The sequence below is a fragment of the Schistocerca americana genome, chromosome 6, assembly GCF_021461395.2.
Source record: "Schistocerca americana isolate TAMUIC-IGC-003095 chromosome 6, iqSchAmer2.1, whole genome shotgun sequence".
NCBI lineage: Eukaryota > Metazoa > Arthropoda > Insecta > Orthoptera > Acrididae > Schistocerca > Schistocerca americana.
The window spans coordinates 313722160-313741033 of record NC_060124.1 but is presented as its reverse complement, the minus strand read 5'-3'; the positions used below and the strand labels follow the sequence as shown (position 1 = coordinate 313741033).

General features: G+C 40.1%; 2 protein-coding genes across 2 annotated transcripts in view; one reads left to right on the top strand and one right to left on the bottom strand.

The window, feature by feature from the left end:
- LOC124619511 (ubiquitin thioesterase otubain-like) overlaps nt 1-6004 on the bottom strand; it is an 82086-nt gene extending 76082 nt beyond the window's left edge. The window contains exons 1-3 of the mRNA XM_047145957.1: nt 5827-6004; nt 5647-5699; nt 5354-5568 (exon numbers count right to left, since the gene is read on the bottom strand). Of these exons, the coding sequence (XP_047001913.1) occupies nt 5354-5568; nt 5647-5699; nt 5827-5869 (311 nt within the window). The 5' untranslated portion in view covers nt 5870-6004. The remainder of the gene's footprint in view (nt 1-5353; nt 5569-5646; nt 5700-5826) is intronic.
- A 245-nt stretch (nt 6005-6249) lies between these two features.
- Nucleotides 6250-18874, top strand: part of LOC124619696 (probable methyltransferase TARBP1) — a 134174-nt gene continuing 121549 nt past the window's right edge. Inside the window, exon 1 of the mRNA XM_047146251.1 lies at nt 6250-9210. Within this exon, the coding sequence (XP_047002207.1) occupies nt 6289-9210 (2922 nt within the window). The 5' untranslated portion in view covers nt 6250-6288. The remainder of the gene's footprint in view (nt 9211-18874) is intronic.

Here is an 18874-nt window from a genome sequence, read left to right as displayed (position 1 = left end):
CCTACAAAGTTCCATTGTCAACTTCGCACAATATCTAAGGTATATTTTTGACACAGCTGTATATTTCCCAAACATATTAAGATTATTACAACTATTTTGATACAGTGAGCTATCCTCCTAAAGACAAACGTGTTTCCATTGATATCCTTACTCTGCAAACAACTGATGTGCGTGGCATAGCATCTTCCCATTGTACCTGCTTCTCCCCATTCCATTCACTTACAGAGTGCAGGAAGAATGGATGTTTAAACGCCTCTGTGTGTGCTGTTCAAATGGCTCTGAGCACTATGGGACTCAACTGCTGAGGTCATTAGTCCCCTAGAACTTAGAACTAGTTAAACCTAACTAACCTAAGCCCGAGGCAGGATTCGAACCTGCGACCGTAGCGGTCTTGCGGTTCCAGACTGCAGCGCCTTTAACCGCACAGCCACTTCGGCCGGCTGTGTGTGCTGTAATTAGTCTAATCTTGTCATCTCAATTCCTATGGGGGCAATAAATAAGAAGACTGTAGTACATTCCAAGTCATTTAAAGCAGGTACTTTATTCAAGATTTTTTTAAATAGGCTTTCTCCGGATAGTCTGTGTCTGTTATCAAGTTCATTCCAGTTCAGTTTCTCCAGGATCTCTGCGTATAGGTCAAACGAACTTGTGACCATTTAGGCTGCCCTTCTTTGTACGTTCAATCTCCTTCTAGTCCTATCTGATGCAGTTGCCACATACTTAGGCAATATTCTAGGATGGATCACAGGAATGATATGTAAGAAACCAAAGTCTGTCATCTGCTTTACCAACAACAGGGATTATTCGACTTCTTCTTCTTCTTCTTCTTCTTGTGGTTTTGTCCCACATTGGCACAAAATCGGCAAGGTTATTTATGGGTTTGGTATGGTTAGTTTAAAGGGCAATCTTGCTGGTGGTAAAGTGATCATTTTGACAGATTTTTCTGAGATCCATTCATTTGTCATTCAAGATAATGTCAGGGGATTTCATTGGGAGAAGAGCCAAGACACATCACACTCCTTTATGGTTCACTACATCAGGATTATTAGCCACTGTCTTGTTACGATATCACTACAGTTCATATGTTTATAATGAGGTTGATTAAATATTTGGGAATAACAATAGGAGAAAATCAGACACATTTACTACTTTAGTGACGAATTTGCAGCTCGTATTGTAACTGGAATAACAACTGAAAGACTGGTGGCTCATGCTAGTTTGAAGAGGTCTTTAAATAAGCAAATATTGATGCATCTTGATCTGCTTAAGTTCTGCGATGACAATGTTTCAAGTATCATTCTTTTATGTTACACAGACAGAAATTTAACAAATTCAGTTTGATCAGGATAGAAGGTTTGCAAAGGCCACACAACAGCTGGCACAAGAGAAAAATCACCACTGGTTTATATAAGATCAGACTAAGCAATGTTTCCAATGACACTGCAGCAATCACAAAGTATTTAAAGCAGATGAAGAAATTACAACATTGGTCAGCTTTATGCCTCCCCATGGTCTCATTCATTCCTTCCCCTATACATCTACAAAAGATACTTGCTGGATTCTAGAGCATCACATATTTAAAATGATAAAAGCACCATCAACATCAGGAAAGCAATATATTTACTTAGAATGTTAACAAGACAGTATTAGCAGTTTATTCAATATTAAGCGCAGAAGAATTATTCTAGCCATACAGCGTGTTTAAAGTAAAACTTTCTGTATTTTGTTTTATTGCTGCCTACTGCTTGAATTTGGTTTGTACACAACAACAATTACACTTTTATGGGCACAAAACCAGTTTTCATTACTTTTACTTTCCATTTACAGACTAATGGCACTTTCAAGCATGTAACTGTGTATGAAAAGTAATAACTTTTTAAGTGATGTTTTTCAGCCACAAGCAGGCATGGATCAAACATTAAACTACATAGCTTCTGAAGCTTAAAGACTTATCTCTAAATACAGCAAGATAAAAAAGGTTAAAGAACGCACAGTTGAGATATGGGCCCCCAAAGCTACCCAAATTTGGCACCCAAAATGTACAATTCTTGGCCGAATCCGTGCATAAAATTATGATTTACGGCTGGTTAAAGATGAGGTCTCCAAGTCACAGAATGTATTGTCTGCCAATTTTGAAGTAGGCCTAGTAGATATGTCAGCAGATGCATTTAAAAATTTAATCAGTAATGTACTCTAATTCACGATAAAAAGTTGTTAAATTATACAAAATCAGGGGCTTCCAAGTTAAAAGTATCTTTAACAAAAGTTATACAATGTTGGCACTTGGTATGTTTACAGGTGATGTGAACTTGGGACCCCTATCTACGAGAGGCTGAAGAAAAGGAACCAAAGGAGATATCGAGCTAAAGCTTTGCACACATCTATTCAAGACACTGTTGAACCAACACAACAAATTTCATTCCATTCAGAAATAGTGAAGTGGGGACCACCTCTCAATCTGGTCCACTTCAGGTGGAATGACCCAGTTGCTACCAATGCATGAGAACAGTTCCGAGCATAGAAAACACTACTTAGAATGGAAAACTCTTCAAAAAAAATCACTGAAAGGACATGTTGTAGACAGCAACCTCCAACAAATGATTAACTGGGAAGCAACAAGGTAGAAAGCTGTACTACAAAGAATTCTGGACAAAACTTTTTTCCTAAGGAGTAGTAGTTTAGTTTCCCAAGGGGAAAATACACAGATTGGTGATTTTGACAATGGAAGTTTTCTGGGAATATTGGAAAATACAATGAAGTAAATTGTGAAACCTCCAGCCAAAGTACAAGAAAACTGACTGATGAACAAGAGTACGATGGGTCAAGCCCACTATCATGGTAGTTGCATAATGAATTTATTTCTCTATGTGGTTAGAAACTATTGAAAGTCATTTTATATCAAAGAGAGTGTCTGTCATTTATGGAATTACATTTCCCAAAATGAGGTGAATGTACTCTTCTGTGGTATGCATTTCAAAATATACGGGAGGGGAACATAAGGTCATTCAAAGCTTGTGAAAGAGTATTGAGTTTATGACTATTAGCTGTAAAACAGCTAAGGCCATAGCTGATGAAATACTGTCCACATTAAAAACTCTTTGGAGTTCCACTCGTGGACTGTCGTGCTCAGAGCTATGTCAATAGCTCTGTCCACATTAGAAACTCTTGGGAGTTCCACTTGGCGGACTGCTGTGTTCAGAGCTATGACAATGGCTCCAAGATGCAAAGTTACTAGTGGTGTTCAGTCAATAATAGTTGGAAAAGAAAGTCTGCACTTTCAACAGAGTTTGTGTCAATACTGCTGAACTGAATTATGACGTGGTGAGATTTTTTTGAACCAGTGCTCTGCAATTACTTGTTTGAACAGTTCCATAACATAGCAGAAAGATCTTTTAGTAAACTGGGGAACTTTAAAAAACTGATTACGAGTTGTCCACACTCACGTTTTACAACGTAACTAAACAGTTCAGAAGTCTGTACTAAGGGGTCTTATTTTGTAGCCAGCATCTATGACTGACATAGACCCTAATTTTAGTTTTTTTAATTTTAGTGCATTAAATATAGTTACTGTGGTCATTTTTAAGTAAAATTATTTTCTAAATAAAGTTTAGTTTGGACTTGCAAAAATGTTACGATTATTATCCGCTGTGTCTTCAGGTTCATAAGTTCTCAAAAGAATGTGGGAAAGAAATAACCATGTAATATTTATGTAGCATGCGACTGTAAAATAAGGGTATCCTGTGTCTGATCCTGGGCTCCAGGGCCCATAACTGAATGTGGGGGCCACGACAGCAAGGGTCCCAACAAAACTTCCCTGGGGCACACCGTAAGTTCCTCTTACATATGTTGTTTACTCTCCAACACTAGATGAAACACTGAATCGCCCCTACCAAAAAATCATCAGTGCAGTCAAACTTTGTCTGATAACCCATACAATCACACTGTTGATGATAATTGTAGGTTTAGCACTGAGTGATTATTTCTTCCCCCCCCCCCCCCCCCCCCCGAAATTATTCGGCAATGCCTACTCAGTTGATGTGACAAGATTAAAAATGACCATGATCTAGTTAATTAGCTACTTACTGAGCACTTTTATCAAAATTACACTCAGTTCCAGACGACAGGTTTGTGCCCTTTCCACATTTTTGAAACAGAAGATAATCAGACAGTCACAGGGAACATAATAAAGAACCTGATAATCAGAAGTGAGCAACAGTTATCATGACACAAAGAAGGCACCAAGTTCCACCATTTACCAGATGTTTGGGTCGACAGAAGCGTCCGATCCCACGCGTCGGCTTTGACCCGTGACGTAAGGGTGTTGTCGTGTGTAACGTCATGACGGCGCGGAATTTGGTTTGACTGGCTGTCTCCAGTTATGTTTTATCTTATTTTATTTACTTTTCTGATCTGTTCGTTCTATCCCGTGAGATTTTTTTTTTTTAAAAAGACAAAAAACACTGATCAGCTACTGAAGCATCTTTATCTTCTATGGGTTGCAGGGGTTACGACCCCTGGGGAGGTGGGTGGGTATTCATACATGGCTGTCTTCACTTACACGTTGTAGCTACACAAGGCGCCTAAATTTGTTTATATTTAGTTTGCCCCCCACCCAAAACACCCCATTTCCCGCGCTTGTCCCGTTAGTGTCATTAGGCTTCTTGTGGAAAGTGTGTGTGTTTGTTTTTGTTTCCGCCATATTTGTGATGTCATGGGTCAAAGCAGACGGGTGGGATCGGACGCTTCCGTATTTCCAGATGTTTTATACTGATAACTTATTTAAGTTAATTCTTTTCAAGAAGGCAGAAAGTGTTCATATCATCATCCAAGTAGAACGGTGTCCCATTACATTTATTAAATCCAAAAACTCTGTACAGATTACACAATGAGTCCTAAGGTATATTTCATGGTTGGCATATGTACAAGTCATCAGAGAGAGAGAGAGAGAGAGAGAGAGAGAGAGAGAGGTCAAATGAACAATTTTATACCACCTCATGGAAGGATGACATGTCCCTTCCCATGTAAAAACAGTTATCACAATTAACATACCAATGGAAAAATGGGTATGACATATAGTAACTGTGAAAAACTCCAATTACAAAAGTTTAACATTAATTTACCTGTATCTGTTAAATGATGCCACAGTGTGTTAACAGCTGGACAAAATGACTGCAAATACTTCTTTTAAATAAACAAAAGACCAGTGCAATCACCCTGCGGTAAATGCAATGCAAGTTACATATAATTCATTGCTAATGACTAACTAATAAAAGGAGTGAAAATATTTCTCGTAAGTTACTCACTGTTCCGGTCAAATAAAACTATAATAGTGATGTTTGAAATTTTATATCACCTTTCATATTCCTCGCGGTTCCCGAGTAGACGTTCAAGATAGGCGTAACTAAAGGCACGAAAAAAGCAATTTCCGTCAGGTCGCGTTCGGCGAATACTCTTATATTTTTTAGCTAAATCCAGTACTTTTTGCCTATATATGTCGTCGGCCGAATATTCGCCTTCCAAAGAAGAAATACTTTGGATATCACCAACAAGAGGCGTTGTCTCTGAAATCTAAACAGAACATTTTCTTCTGAATGAAACTATCAAGTCACATCATCTTAACATGCAGAGTATAATTTGATGAGTTACTTCTTTTTCTATTCTTCTTTGTTGCTGCAAAATCAGCTCATCTTGGTTGGCACCTGCACAGTGGGAATACAGAAAATCCGCTATTTATCAGTATGTTTATAGTAATAAGGCAACTGGTCTTCAAACTGTTTGACAATACACAATACGCGAGAGTCTTTTGACAACCGACTAACAACTTACTTGGATCGAATTTATTATTATGCAAATCATTACCGTCCTCCATCGTACACTAATTAAAATAGTGAAACAATTACTCAGGCATAGTACGCTTCAACAAATCATCAGCATTCAATAATTCGCATCACCCCCCATAGAATCTTCCAGCGACACACATTTTCGTTTTCGACATAAGAGTTTTAAGCACAAAGAGCGCAGATTTGGTATCATGTTAAATAAGAAATGGAAGTTCTTGTATTTATTGTGGCACAAATTAATTGCATCTGGAGTTAATATGTCTTTAAAAATTGCAAAACGGTGTGTAGAGTACAGAGTAAATAATTTCCACACAAATTAAGAATATGTCATGCAATCGAAGATCTTTGGTTCGTATACACCATGTGTTGAGCACGTGGTGAAGTTGTCAAAAATATTTGGGTATGTAGTGTGTGCTGCATTTTGTTGTGGTTTGGTATCTAAACAACAATGGCAGATACTGGATTCAGGGATTGTTGTTCAACTAATTTGATACTGTTAATTGAAAAGCTGTGTCCTGAAACAGCAAAAAGCGTTTTTACTGATTTTCTTCGCTATTCGAGATCATATTTGTGTTCGCAAAACGTTTTTAAGCCTAGTGACAGCTGTAAGAAACACCTGGGATTGTTAGCTACAGTCCTCAAAATCGCTCTTACAGAACCAAAGCGCGAAGAACATATTCATTTTTCGAATGACGACATTGAAGTTTTCCAGAGCATCATTACAAAATGCAATACTATACTCGAGAGTGAAGAAGAAAACTTTGAATTAAAACCAGTTGTGATTGACGTGTTGTCATATTGCCTAGTTTTGCTACCAGATGACAAAATAATTGCCCATGTATACGAAATGTTGTTGTTTTGTGAAAATAAACTCTCTTTCTCTGCTAGTGAATCCGATTTTGGTGATATTTCTATGCCAGGAAATTTTTTGACAGCCTTGTACGTTTTAGAGGCCATTATTCAAATCTTGTATGTTTTAGAGCAAAATTGTTTACCGAATAGGGAAAAGATGAAAGACAAATTTTTGAGTGATTTCAGTATCCACATGTTAGTTGTAAGACTTCTTACGAACTCTAGTTACGCTGTAGTAGTGCACATACTGAATTGCATAGTTCCAAAACTTCTGAAATTTGTTAACAGTGTCGACCTACTTAAGCAGGTGTGGACACAACTGTCCATAAAATACTGTTCAGCAGCATCTGTTGATTCTCATTTATCTGTCCCATTTCTGATACTGTGTTCACTGTCCAATATGTATTTGCCATGTTCAGAGTCTACTGATTCCTACTCACTCACTCAATACAGTGATTTTTGGAAACTTTGCCAGATAGGTTTAATGCATTCTGACTTATCGGTGAGGAAACAAGCTCTCTATTTAACTAAAAGAGCAGTAGATATAACTTTTCAAAGAGATAACTGCAATAGTGAGAATCTTCCAGAATCACTTGTGTGGAGAAGTTGTCGGATGAGGTCAGATTTTTTGAAATTGTGGCATGACTTGTTCTTGATATTGGAAACCTTGGAAGAAAAACAAGTTCACTTAATAAAACCAGTTCTACCCATGATTCAGAGATTGTCCACAGGTACGTCGGAGTGGCATAAGTCGTGGACTCTGTGCATATTTCAGAGATTACTGAAGCATGACAACAACACGGTTGTGAAGTGGGGTGTAACCCATTTCATTAATCTAAACTTGGTGTACTTCACTGCTTTGGGTGATATTTGCACCAATATGTTATTTGTTAATTTCATGGATGCAATAAATAACACTGCTTTGTACGCCACTAGAGATAGCACACTAAAACTATCTGATACAGTAGAAAGCTTGGTGACACTGTTTCATGCAATATGTCAATTGCATATTAAGAACTGTCGTTTATATTTTGGTAAGTTTATAGAAGAATTGACCAAAAGATCTTGGGGTCCAGTACCTATGTTTTATATAACAAAGGCACTAGCATCATCACCTATAACACCAGTATGGAGTGACACTCATTTGCTGTTGTGTGGAAAATTAGCCAGAAGTGCTATTGTAAATCAGAATGTATACATTCGTGCAGCTATTGAGTGTTCATTGCTTGAGTGTGCTATTAAATTTGCAGACCGGAAGCTTATCACAGTGAAAAGTGTTTGTCATTTTCTAAATAGTTTCAGTTCAAAATTATCACTGAAACGAGGTACTTTCATATGGAATGAAATTGTGAATTGGCTAAAGTCATTTATCACAAAATCTGATGCTCAAGATTTTGTCATAAAATTTGCATTCACGTTCGTGGACAATATGACTTTGAGTGAAGAACAACAAACGGATATTTCTGTTAAGGCATTTGGGAGGATGGTAGTTCTGCTTTTGGAGAGTGAATGTTTGACGTCAGCTGAAGTTAAGGGTAACTCTGGAGACATTGTGGCAGAAGTCTTTAGAAACACATGGAAAAGGCTTTGTAACATTGACAGTAATGGTGATGATTTGCAAGCTATCAGTATAAGTCTTTTAGCCACTATTTTGGAAGAATGTGTGAGTATAAAAGTTGATCCTAATGACAGTGTGAGAACAACACTCGCAGAAATATTTCAAGGTACTGTTCATGATATATTTTTACTCATTGCCAAGAAAATCACAAATTTGTTAGGGTTACAGGACATTCAAATAGTAAATAATTATTTACTTGCATTGAAAGCTTTCTCTGAAGACCAGAATATTCTCCCACTCATAGAGCAGCATGTTTATCTGCTACATAATGCAGTGCTGCAAATTTATGAAAGTAAAGCTAAAATTGGATCAAGTTTGAACATATTTTTTGCTATGAAAGTTATTGAGTGGGTATCCAGTTGTCTCAGAAATCGTATGTCTTGCTCCCACAATGATTCAAAAAATGAAATTATGTATAAACAGTGTTTGTTCATTGAAAGTCTAGTGCGTAGTGGTGAATTAGACATTCCTATATATAAAAGATTTGACGAAATAACTGAAGCCAGTAATCTACGACTTCGAGGCAAATTGGCATGTGAATACACTTCTGCTCTTTGGAGTACAGTGAGTTTGTGTACAGAAATTTCTCATCAAACAAATCTTTATGTCAGCCCATTTAAGTTTGTTGATAAATCATTGCTAGAAACAGCTATAAATGCTATCGAAACTGGTGGCAGAGGAGTGTGTATACCTGTGATGAACACTATGAGGATAATATTTCATTACTGGTATGACAAAGAAATATTGTGCGACATTGGCCGATTTCTGTCAATATGCTGGATGAACATATTTGAAATGAGGTGGACAGAATACTTCTGGGGCACAACAGAGGTATTTATGAAATTAATATTCCACCCATCATTTCTTCAGGAAAGAAGAATGCATCCTTATATACTGCAGGTACGTTCCATTAAATTTTAGAATTTTGTTTGTCATTTGACCATTTAACACAATAGTGTGGGACATGTAAATACATTATACAGATATTTACACATGTATATATGTTAACAACATGTACAGTCTACCTTTAAACTCTGTGAAAGGGATGCTGGAAATCTCTGAAGATTACTTCCAGCAACCTCCATGTAGAGTGTCAAGTTAGACTGTACACATAGGATATGGCTGTGAAAGCTGATGCTAAGGAATGATGGGGTTGGAGTTCAGGGACATCCTTAATTACTTCATAATAAGCGTTAAAGGAGCCAATCAGAGTAGATCCCAGTGGCCAACCCAGACATTCAGACAATGCAGGGTTTAGTACCCGTGAAGGCAGTAAACTTGATAGATCACTTTATGAATATGTAAGAATATTCTGATAAACTGTAAATAACGTGGGAGTAAACAGAAGTGTCAAGTTGTATACAGGCACATACAAAAGAGAAAGAAAACTTGCCAGCTTTCAGAATCATCCTTTGTCAAGTTGGTGTACTGAAGGTGATGGAGAGACATGGTTTGTGTTGGTGGGGTGGTTGACAGGTCAGAGGACGGGGAAACAGTGGGGTGGAGTGTGTAGGAATAGTCAGTTAACAGAGGTTGAGGCCAGGAGGGTTGTCGGAGCGAAGAACATATGCGAGAATCACTCTGTTGTACTTAGTTCAGAGAAGCTGGTGGTAGAGGGAAGGATCCAGACAACCTGGGTTATCTAGCTGTTATTGAAATTGAAATTGTGGTGCTATGTTAATGTTGTGCCACTGAGCCGTCAATTTTGTTCTTGTGCACAGGTAGACGGTGGCATCGCAGAAGTGTACGATTCCATCTATCTCCTTTGACCCATAACATAATTAACATGGTGGAAATGGCTACTTTCAGCATATACAGAATGGCGACAATGATGTTACTACATACACATGCCAACAAATGTGAACAAAAATAAAAATGACACAATAACGTCTCACACCAAAAATAAAATTAAAGTGACAGGACAACTACAGAAAATTGGGGGTTTAGGGCAGGGAAAAGATAAATATACAAAAACCCTCACCATCCCAAAACAAATAATATACAAAAATAATTTAAATTACAGCATTCTGCTACACCAACAAAAGCACAAGAATTGGACATTTCCCTTGACCTATATATCTCAACTATAGCTACCAATACCAAAAAAGTACAACCCCAGAAACTGGAATCGGGCATATCCCTTGGCATGTATAGCTCAATCGCAGCTATTGATTTTTTTAAAAAAAAAAAAAAAAAAAAAAAAAAAAAAAAAAAAAAAAAAAAAAAAAAAAAAAAAAACCGACACCTGCAACTTCGAAAAGTCGAACCAGAATTCCATCAACTCGGAGACCCAAATACATCAATTAAAACACAACCAACCCACCATAAATATAAAAACATCACAATTATTATAGAATAAAACCAAAATAAAAATTTCTTACCAACAAAAGCCTCCAGCAATACCACCTAGGCGGCCGGCTGTTGAGGCCAAATGGTTCTAGGTGCTTCAGTCTGGAACCGCGCTGGTGCTACAGTCACAGGTTTGAACCCTGCCTTGGGCTTGGATGTGTGTGATGTCCTTGGGTTAATTAGGTTTAAGGAGTTCTAAGTCTAGGGTGCTGATGACCTCAGATGTTATGCAGGCATGTACACGCGCTTGCGCGCACGCCACCACACACACACACACACACACACACACACACACACACACACACACACACACGTGTGCCGACAGTCCCACTTATACATATTTATACAGCAGTTACTTGCAAACCAAACGAACAATGTGCAACAGGCAACAACTGTAGCTCTGAGTGCCATACTGCCTTTTCGCCAGTTTAACAAAAATGAATAGTAATAGCTCGAGTGGTTGCAACAGTATGAAGCGCACATCATTGCTCACTAAGTATCAGGTGCTGTGAAGCTACATTACATTTTGTCAACTGTAGGAAGTGCAGTTTTTCATCTCAATAAGAAATTGTTCCTTAACACCACTCTGAGTGAACTTTCCTATGATCATGTTGTAGGTTTAGGTTCTCTAACTAATTATCATGACTGACAAGTGAATGTGGTGGCAGCTAGGTACTAATTCTTTTGTTGCAAGAAAAGGTCAGAACAAACTTGTCGCAAGTGGGTAACATATTTGTAGGGTATGACGAGAAAATGCAAATTCAGATGTGCTTGTGGTGCTTTATATTCAGATGTTCTGCTGCATGACACGATCATGTACAGTGTTAATTGATGTCAAACTTAGAGAACAGATTTTGAAACAGTCAGATCCATCATTTCAGCACGTAGTGCATATTCTAGATCAGTATGATTCCAGTGCCATATTAGACAATGAATTTGAGCAGCCGCCAATTTGTCCGGTTGAATCATCCCTTGCTCATGACCAGCCCAGTAGGCAGCAACAGTATGTGCGCACCAAGCCATGTAAACAGTTCTCTAAACAGGCAAATGGAATTAAGTCATGCCCTCAGTGCTATTCATGGCACAAACACCAAGACTATCCGTCCAGACAAGCACAGTGTATGCTTGTGGCAAGAAAGGTCACATACAATCAGTATGTTTGCAACGGAACAAACATAGGAATTCTGCCCACTCACAAAAATCTAGTTGCAAGGCCCATGTAATCAATACTGTGTATTCCACACCTGCTCCAAGCATTAGCAAAACTCGCAAGCAAACAGTTTCTTCAGTGCCATGCCAGTCCAATACACTTTTCGTTCATTTGCATCGCTCGCATACGAGAACTGTGACGTTCATTGTGCTACAATCGCGCAATTGTGAAAACATACTTGGCCTTGATTCATTTGATTCAGGACAATGTGTTGTCAGTGACTGCATTCAATGCCAAAGACAGTGTTGCTCAAAAAATTTCCTGAACTCTTCTTTGAAGGTTAAGCAAGGCTAGCAATTTTGTTGCCCATATTATTATGAAAGATACTGCTCAGCCAAAATTTTGCCAGGCCAGACCTATTCCTATTGCATTATGGGACAAAGTGGCTGCTGAACTTAAAGAATTGCAAGATAGAGGAGCTATTGCACCTGTACAAGCTAGTCAGTGGGCAAGTCCACTTGTTTTGCTCCCCAAACCTTCCAGTTGCAGTCGCATCTGTGTTGAATTTAAGTCTACAGTCAACCCACAAACTGTGAGTGATACTTATCCATTGCCATGCCCAGAGAGTCACATGGACAGATTAGGTGCTGGACGCTACTTTTGAAAAATTGATTTGTGAGGCGCCTATCTTCAAATACCACTAGATGAACAATCTCAAACCATGTGTTTTGTGAACACTCATTTCGGCTTGTTTAAATATTTGTGTTTGCCTTTTGGCAGTGCGTCTGCACCCACTATTTTCCAATGGTATTTGGAACAGCTGACTGCTCAAGTACCAACCTGGTCAAACTATCTGGACAATATTGTCATAGCATGTCGTACATCTGAAGAACACATTGCAGATCTGCGTGCTTTTTTTTGTGTGTTATTTGTTGCAGGACTAGAGTGTAGTCGCACAGAGTGGCTGCGCGGTTTACGGAGGTTTGAGTCCTCCCTCAGGCACGTGTGTGTGTGTGTGTGTGTGTGTGTGTGTGTGTGTGTGTGTGTGTGTTGTTGTTGTTGTTGTTAGCATCAGTTAGTTTAAGTAGTATGTAAGTCTAGGGGCTGATGACCTCAGCAGTTTGGTCCCTTTGTTAAACCTGAATTGCAGTATTTTGATCACGTCATAAACAGTCAAGGTGTACATCCTCTTCAGTCACATTCGTTAGCCATACAAGACCTGTCAGTTCCTCGCATTGTCACAGAGTTGCAGTCAGTTTTAGGGAAAATGAACTATTGTATTTGGTTCATACCAGACGCTGCACAAATAGTAGCACCATTGCATCACTTGTGTCACAAGAATGTTCCCTTTGTTTGGGCAGATGAGTGCCGAGAAGCTATGCTCAGTGATCGATGCTGGGTTCACTTTGATCTGACAAACCTGTTGTGTTCCAAGTTGACACTACTTCTTGCAGAATTGGTGCAGTGCTTTTGCAGAGAATTGATGATAAACACAGATCTATTGCTTTTGCATCAAAATTATTGTCCAAAACTCAGTGTAACTATTCACAAATACAGAAAGAGGCACTGGCTATTGTGTATGGTGTCACCAAATTCCACCACTATTCGTATGGCAGAAAATTCTGCTTGGTAATGGATCACAAGCCATTGCAGTCCTTGGTTCATCTGATGAAGCCGGTCCCTGTACGAGCCGCCCACAAATTGCAAAGATAGGGTTTGTTGTTGTCTTAATACCAGTATGAGATCGTGTATCATCTGACATCTCAACATGGTAGTTTGGACACACTTTCATCTTCCGATTAGCCCTCATACAGACTTTGACACTTCTGCTCCATCTTGTTGTCACATCGATACTCAGGATTCTGAATTTCTTCAATCTTTTCCTCTGAGCTATAGGAAAATTGCACAGGCCATATCAGCTGATTCCGATTTGAACATTTTGCTACACCACGTTCGCACATCTTGCCCTCGCTCATTGTATAGCATAAAGAACTCTGTAGTGCACCAGTACTTTGCATGTCGGCATAGCCACACTACACAGCAAAGAGTGGTTCTTGTTCAGAAAGACAGTGGACAGTCACATGTGTTGATCCCTAAAGCTTTGCAAAAAGAAGTGTTGCAGTTACTTCATCGAGGACATTGGGGGATTGTTCGCATGAAGCAGTTAGTGCCTCGGCACTGTACTTGACACGGTATGGACACTCAAATAGAACAGATGATGTCACAGTGTCATGCATGTGTGGAAAATCAGTCCACTCTGCCACAAAATTTCTCTGCTTGGCCTAAGTTGGAATCATCATGGCAACATGTGAACATAGACTTTGTGGGATCTTTTTGGAACGTTTGTTGATTAATTGAAGTAGACTCTTATAGCAAGTTTCCCTTTGCTGTGCGAGTGAACTCAAAAACATCACATAGCATAATTTAGGCATTGTCCTCTATTTTTTGACTTGAAGGTTTGCCTGATGTCATAGTGTCGGACAACAGTCCTCAGTTCACATCAAATGAAATTTGAAACATTCTGTGAATGCAATGGCATACAGTGCCTTACAAGTGCACCATTCCATCCACAGTCAAATGGCAAAATGGAACATTTTGTCAGACCCTTCAAGCAGCAAATGGCCAAACTTCACACCGCACACACCAAGAAACAAGCATTGCAACTGTTCCTCACCTCTGGTCGTTCGCATCCATAAGATGGACTATTGCCGACGGAATTGCTTCACGTTCACCGCTATTGGACACTGCTCCATCTGCTCTACCCTCCTCAGCGTTTGGTGCCAACGGAAGGCTGCATGTATCGCTTTGCGCCGCATGATATTCTGTTTTACAGGGTTTTTGGCGGCAGCAGACGGTTGGTGCAGGCGAGATCCTTCATCGACTTGGCGCATACATTTATCTCATTTTAGGCCCAGATGGATTGCAGCACCGACATCACAATCAAATTTGCCACTGTCATGTGCACGGTGATCCTTTTGCATGTCTTCCTCCACTTTCATGGATCCCGAGGACAGCATGGCCACAGCGGCTGCCAGAGTGTGTCATCATCAGGGATGACCCCATGGAGACGGAGCATTTGCCTCCTCCACTTCCTCTTGTCCTACCGATGAAGCTTTACCCGCCCACGCTGCAATGGCTGACACCTTCTACATCATGATATGGGCCTCAGGAGGCGGACGTGTACCCTTATGGGTATTTTCTGGGGGATATTTCCGCCAGAACGAAGGCCGGATGGTGGGTTACGACCAGAGTCTCATTTCTTCTGCATCCACAGCTTCCAGTCCATCAAAGCGTCCATGCTCCTGCCTCACCTCCTGTTATTGTGCACCATATACGACTATGGTCCGTTGCTTTGGAGGAGGGGGCGAGGAATGTTACGGCGTAAAGTCAAGTGCTGGCACGCTAGGCAGGAATGATAGGAAAGGGAAGGCTGTGAGAAGAAGTCAGCCAATCACACGCTGACCAGACCTCCATCCGGGATGACAACACATTGGCAGCAACGCCTATGTGAAGACGACATAAGCACCGCGACCGACTGGTGACCGCCCAGTTCAATAGCAGCTTCAAGACTAGCGACTTTGATAGCGGCGTCAGTGCTAGTCACTTCGCTTGTATTCTGTATGTAGCACAGACTTGGAATTGGCTATGCTGAAGGAGATTGATTATTTCGTATGTCGCCCTTTGCTTGCAACACATCTGTGTAATTGGCAAAGTAAAGTATTATAATTTTCTTATTTCAATAACACATTAATATGACTTGTTTTGGTTGTTTATCTAATGAACTGAATATACAGGCTTCCTAGACACTACACATTTGATGATTTCTGCATGCAATCAGGCATTCACCATGTTTGCTCTCCTCTCTTTCAACCCCAGTCTAATGAGGAGGCCGAGCAAATGGTTTGCAGATGAAAAACTTGTCTGCATTATTTTCCCATCAAGGAGGCATTAATGTTATTCTGATGGCTTACTGGATGGCTTTCATTGGTCCCTGCTGTCCCGCAGAGCTTTCCCATGAGTGCCAGCCGTGGACACTGCTCCATGACCTTCATCCGGCTTCTTGCCCACCGTCATGTTACGCTGTACCACACTTCCTGCCAGGCAGAGTGGGCACATGGTTTTGGTTAGCAACCCCTGTTAGTTACCAGCAATCATTGTATGTCAGAATGGCCACCATGTGTACACTCTCCAGACAAAATCAGCTCCGAGCCTGAGTGGGCACCCACCCACCTGTTCCAGCCGCACCACCACCTTTGCTGGTGCCCCAGTCACTTTGTGCTGCCTATTCACAGGTGTTCCAGCCTCAGTGTCCACCTGTGTCAGTGCCACCCTATGAGACTATGACATCACAGCCTCCAACAGCAGCTCTGTTTCCCCTCCAGCCGTTGGACATGCCCCTTGCCGATTTGATGTCTCCTGGGTGACCACAGCCTGTGGCGGAGCGACCTCCACCTTCCTGTCTGCCACTGGACATTGATCCCAGCTTGGGCTGCCCATTGACAGTCCTGTCATCTCTTGCTCCTCTGGGGTGTCAGGGCACTCCTCGTACTGGCCACTTTCGCCCATATTCCAGTGTCACCACAACCAGGAATTGCTCTCCTCCCTTGCCTCTGAGGCCTCCTTGGATTTGAACAACATCTTTACATCCCAGGCATCCTCTTCTTGCCTGGGGAATCAGTGACACTCCGCCCCCCAAGAGGGGAGGCATGTAGTGAACCATGTAAGATTACACACTCACAATCTGGGTGTGCAGCTGTTCGGCACACCACAGAAATTGCAATATGCTAGCACCGGCAGAGGCCTTCAATCTCGGATGCACAAGCAGCCTCTCTGTAGTGCACTCTATGGCCAGCCAATGGCTTACTGAATCAGGCCTGGCTAGCCTCACTCTCAATCATACGTTGACAATCAGCCCATGTGTCTTGGAATAGTAGTGCAGTCACTCTGTGGCAAGTGCTTTCGTATACCTGTTTTCTTCAAGTAATAAAATGTTGTATTTATTGTTATATGTGTGTACTTGTAGTCAGAACAAATGTAACTCTCAATAAAGAACTTGAAACATTGGGCTCTGGAAAGGAGCATGTAAATACTGTAGCTTAAGTTTGAACATGTACTTGACCAAGCACTGGAGATATATATACCCATTAGAACAGTTCGTAATGGGTGGGTCTCCATGGCATAAAATCATTGTAAAGAAAATTCTAAAGAAACAGAGGTAAAAGGTGTAAAATAAAGTAAGCTTTAAACAGACAGATAGTGGATGAAGCACATTTTTTTTTTCCTCTAGAGGGCAAATCTTGAAGCCATGAATTACTCTCTTAACATACTGTTGTTGAAAGATGTGTTAAAAATCCCAAAGAAAATCGCATGTGTAAAAGCTGTTAGTGGTACTGAAGTTAATGTCCAGACACCCGTGGATAACACAGGAACTGAAATTGTGGGTAATAAGCAAAAGCAGAAATACTGAACTTTGTTTTCAAATTTTCCTTCATAAAGGAAAGTCCAGAAGTATTAGTGCCAGTGATGTTGAGAAAGAGCTGAAATTGCTATAACTGAACAAGGCTTCAATGCACGATGTAATCCTTATCAGATTCTACACAGAAATTTAGCTGAGGTAGCACCTCTTTTAATCAAAATATATTGTAGATGCCGTGAAGGAAACATTGTGCCCCGTAGATGAAAGAAAAAAAAAGAAGGGTAGCAGAAAATGACCCACAGGCTTACTATCCAATTCCCTTGGTAGCCATCTGATGCAGGATCTTAGAACATATTCTACTCTATATTCTACATCTATACTTTGTAAACTACTGTGAGGGTACTTCCCACTGTACCAGTTAGTAGTGTTTCTTCCTGTTCCATTTCCACACGGAACACAGAAAGAATGATTGTGTAAATGCAGTAATTATTCTAATCTTATCCGTATGACATATGTGTCAATAATATGAATAATATGTAGGTGAGTGTAGTAAATGCCTAATCATAATTTAAAGCCGGTTCTTGAAACTTTGTTAATAGACTTTCTTAGAATAGTCTACGTCTATCTTCAAGAGTCTTCCAGTTGAGTTCCTGCCATTTGTGCTGCCTTTCTCTGTATACATTCGCCACCCCCCGTAGTCCTATTTGGTACTAGTCCCACACACTTGAGCAATATTCTAGAAGCAGTCACATAAGTGATTTGTAAGCATCTCCTTTATAGACTGATTGCACATCTCCAGCATTCTACCAATAAACCAGTTGTAGAATATTGCTCAAGTGTGTGGGACCCTTACCTAACAGGAATATTAAAGGTAGACAGAGAAGGGCAGCACAAATGGTTACAGGTCTGTTTAATCTGTGGAAGAGTGTCACAGAGATACTGAAGGACTTAAACTGGAAGAATCTTGAAGATAAGTGTAAACTATCCCAAGAAAGTTTCAAGAACTGTCTATAAATGATGTCTTTAGGAATATACAACAATCCCCTACGTATTGCTCCCATAGAGATTTTGAGGATAAGATCAGAATAATTACTGCTTGCACAGAGGCATTCAGTCATTCTTCCCACACTCCATACATGAATGAACAGGAAGAAACCCTAATACCTGGTAAAATGGGACGTACCCTCTGCCATGCACGTGAAAGTGGTTTGCAGAGTATGGATGCAGCATTCCACCTGCTTTATCCACAACTGAGCTTATGTGATCATTCCATTTCATATCCTTACAAAGCGTTACCACAGGTATTTCTTTCAGGTGGTACTTCATTAAAGATAACTGCATCATCTGCAAAAAATCTAAGGTTACTATTAATAATTCAGAGCTCAAACATAATGACGTATCGAGAACAGAATAACATCTTCCATGGCAACCAGAATGAATTCTGAAAATATCAGTCATGCAAAGTTCAATTTGTGCTTTTCTCACATGAAACACTGGCACTGGAAGCTGTGGGTCAAGGTTATCATGCAGATGCAGTATTGCTTGAACTTCCAAAAAATAAGTTGACTCAGTAGCACACCTACTCTCGTTATTGAAAATACAATCATTTGGGATATGAAGGAAAATTTATGACAGGACTGAGCATTTCT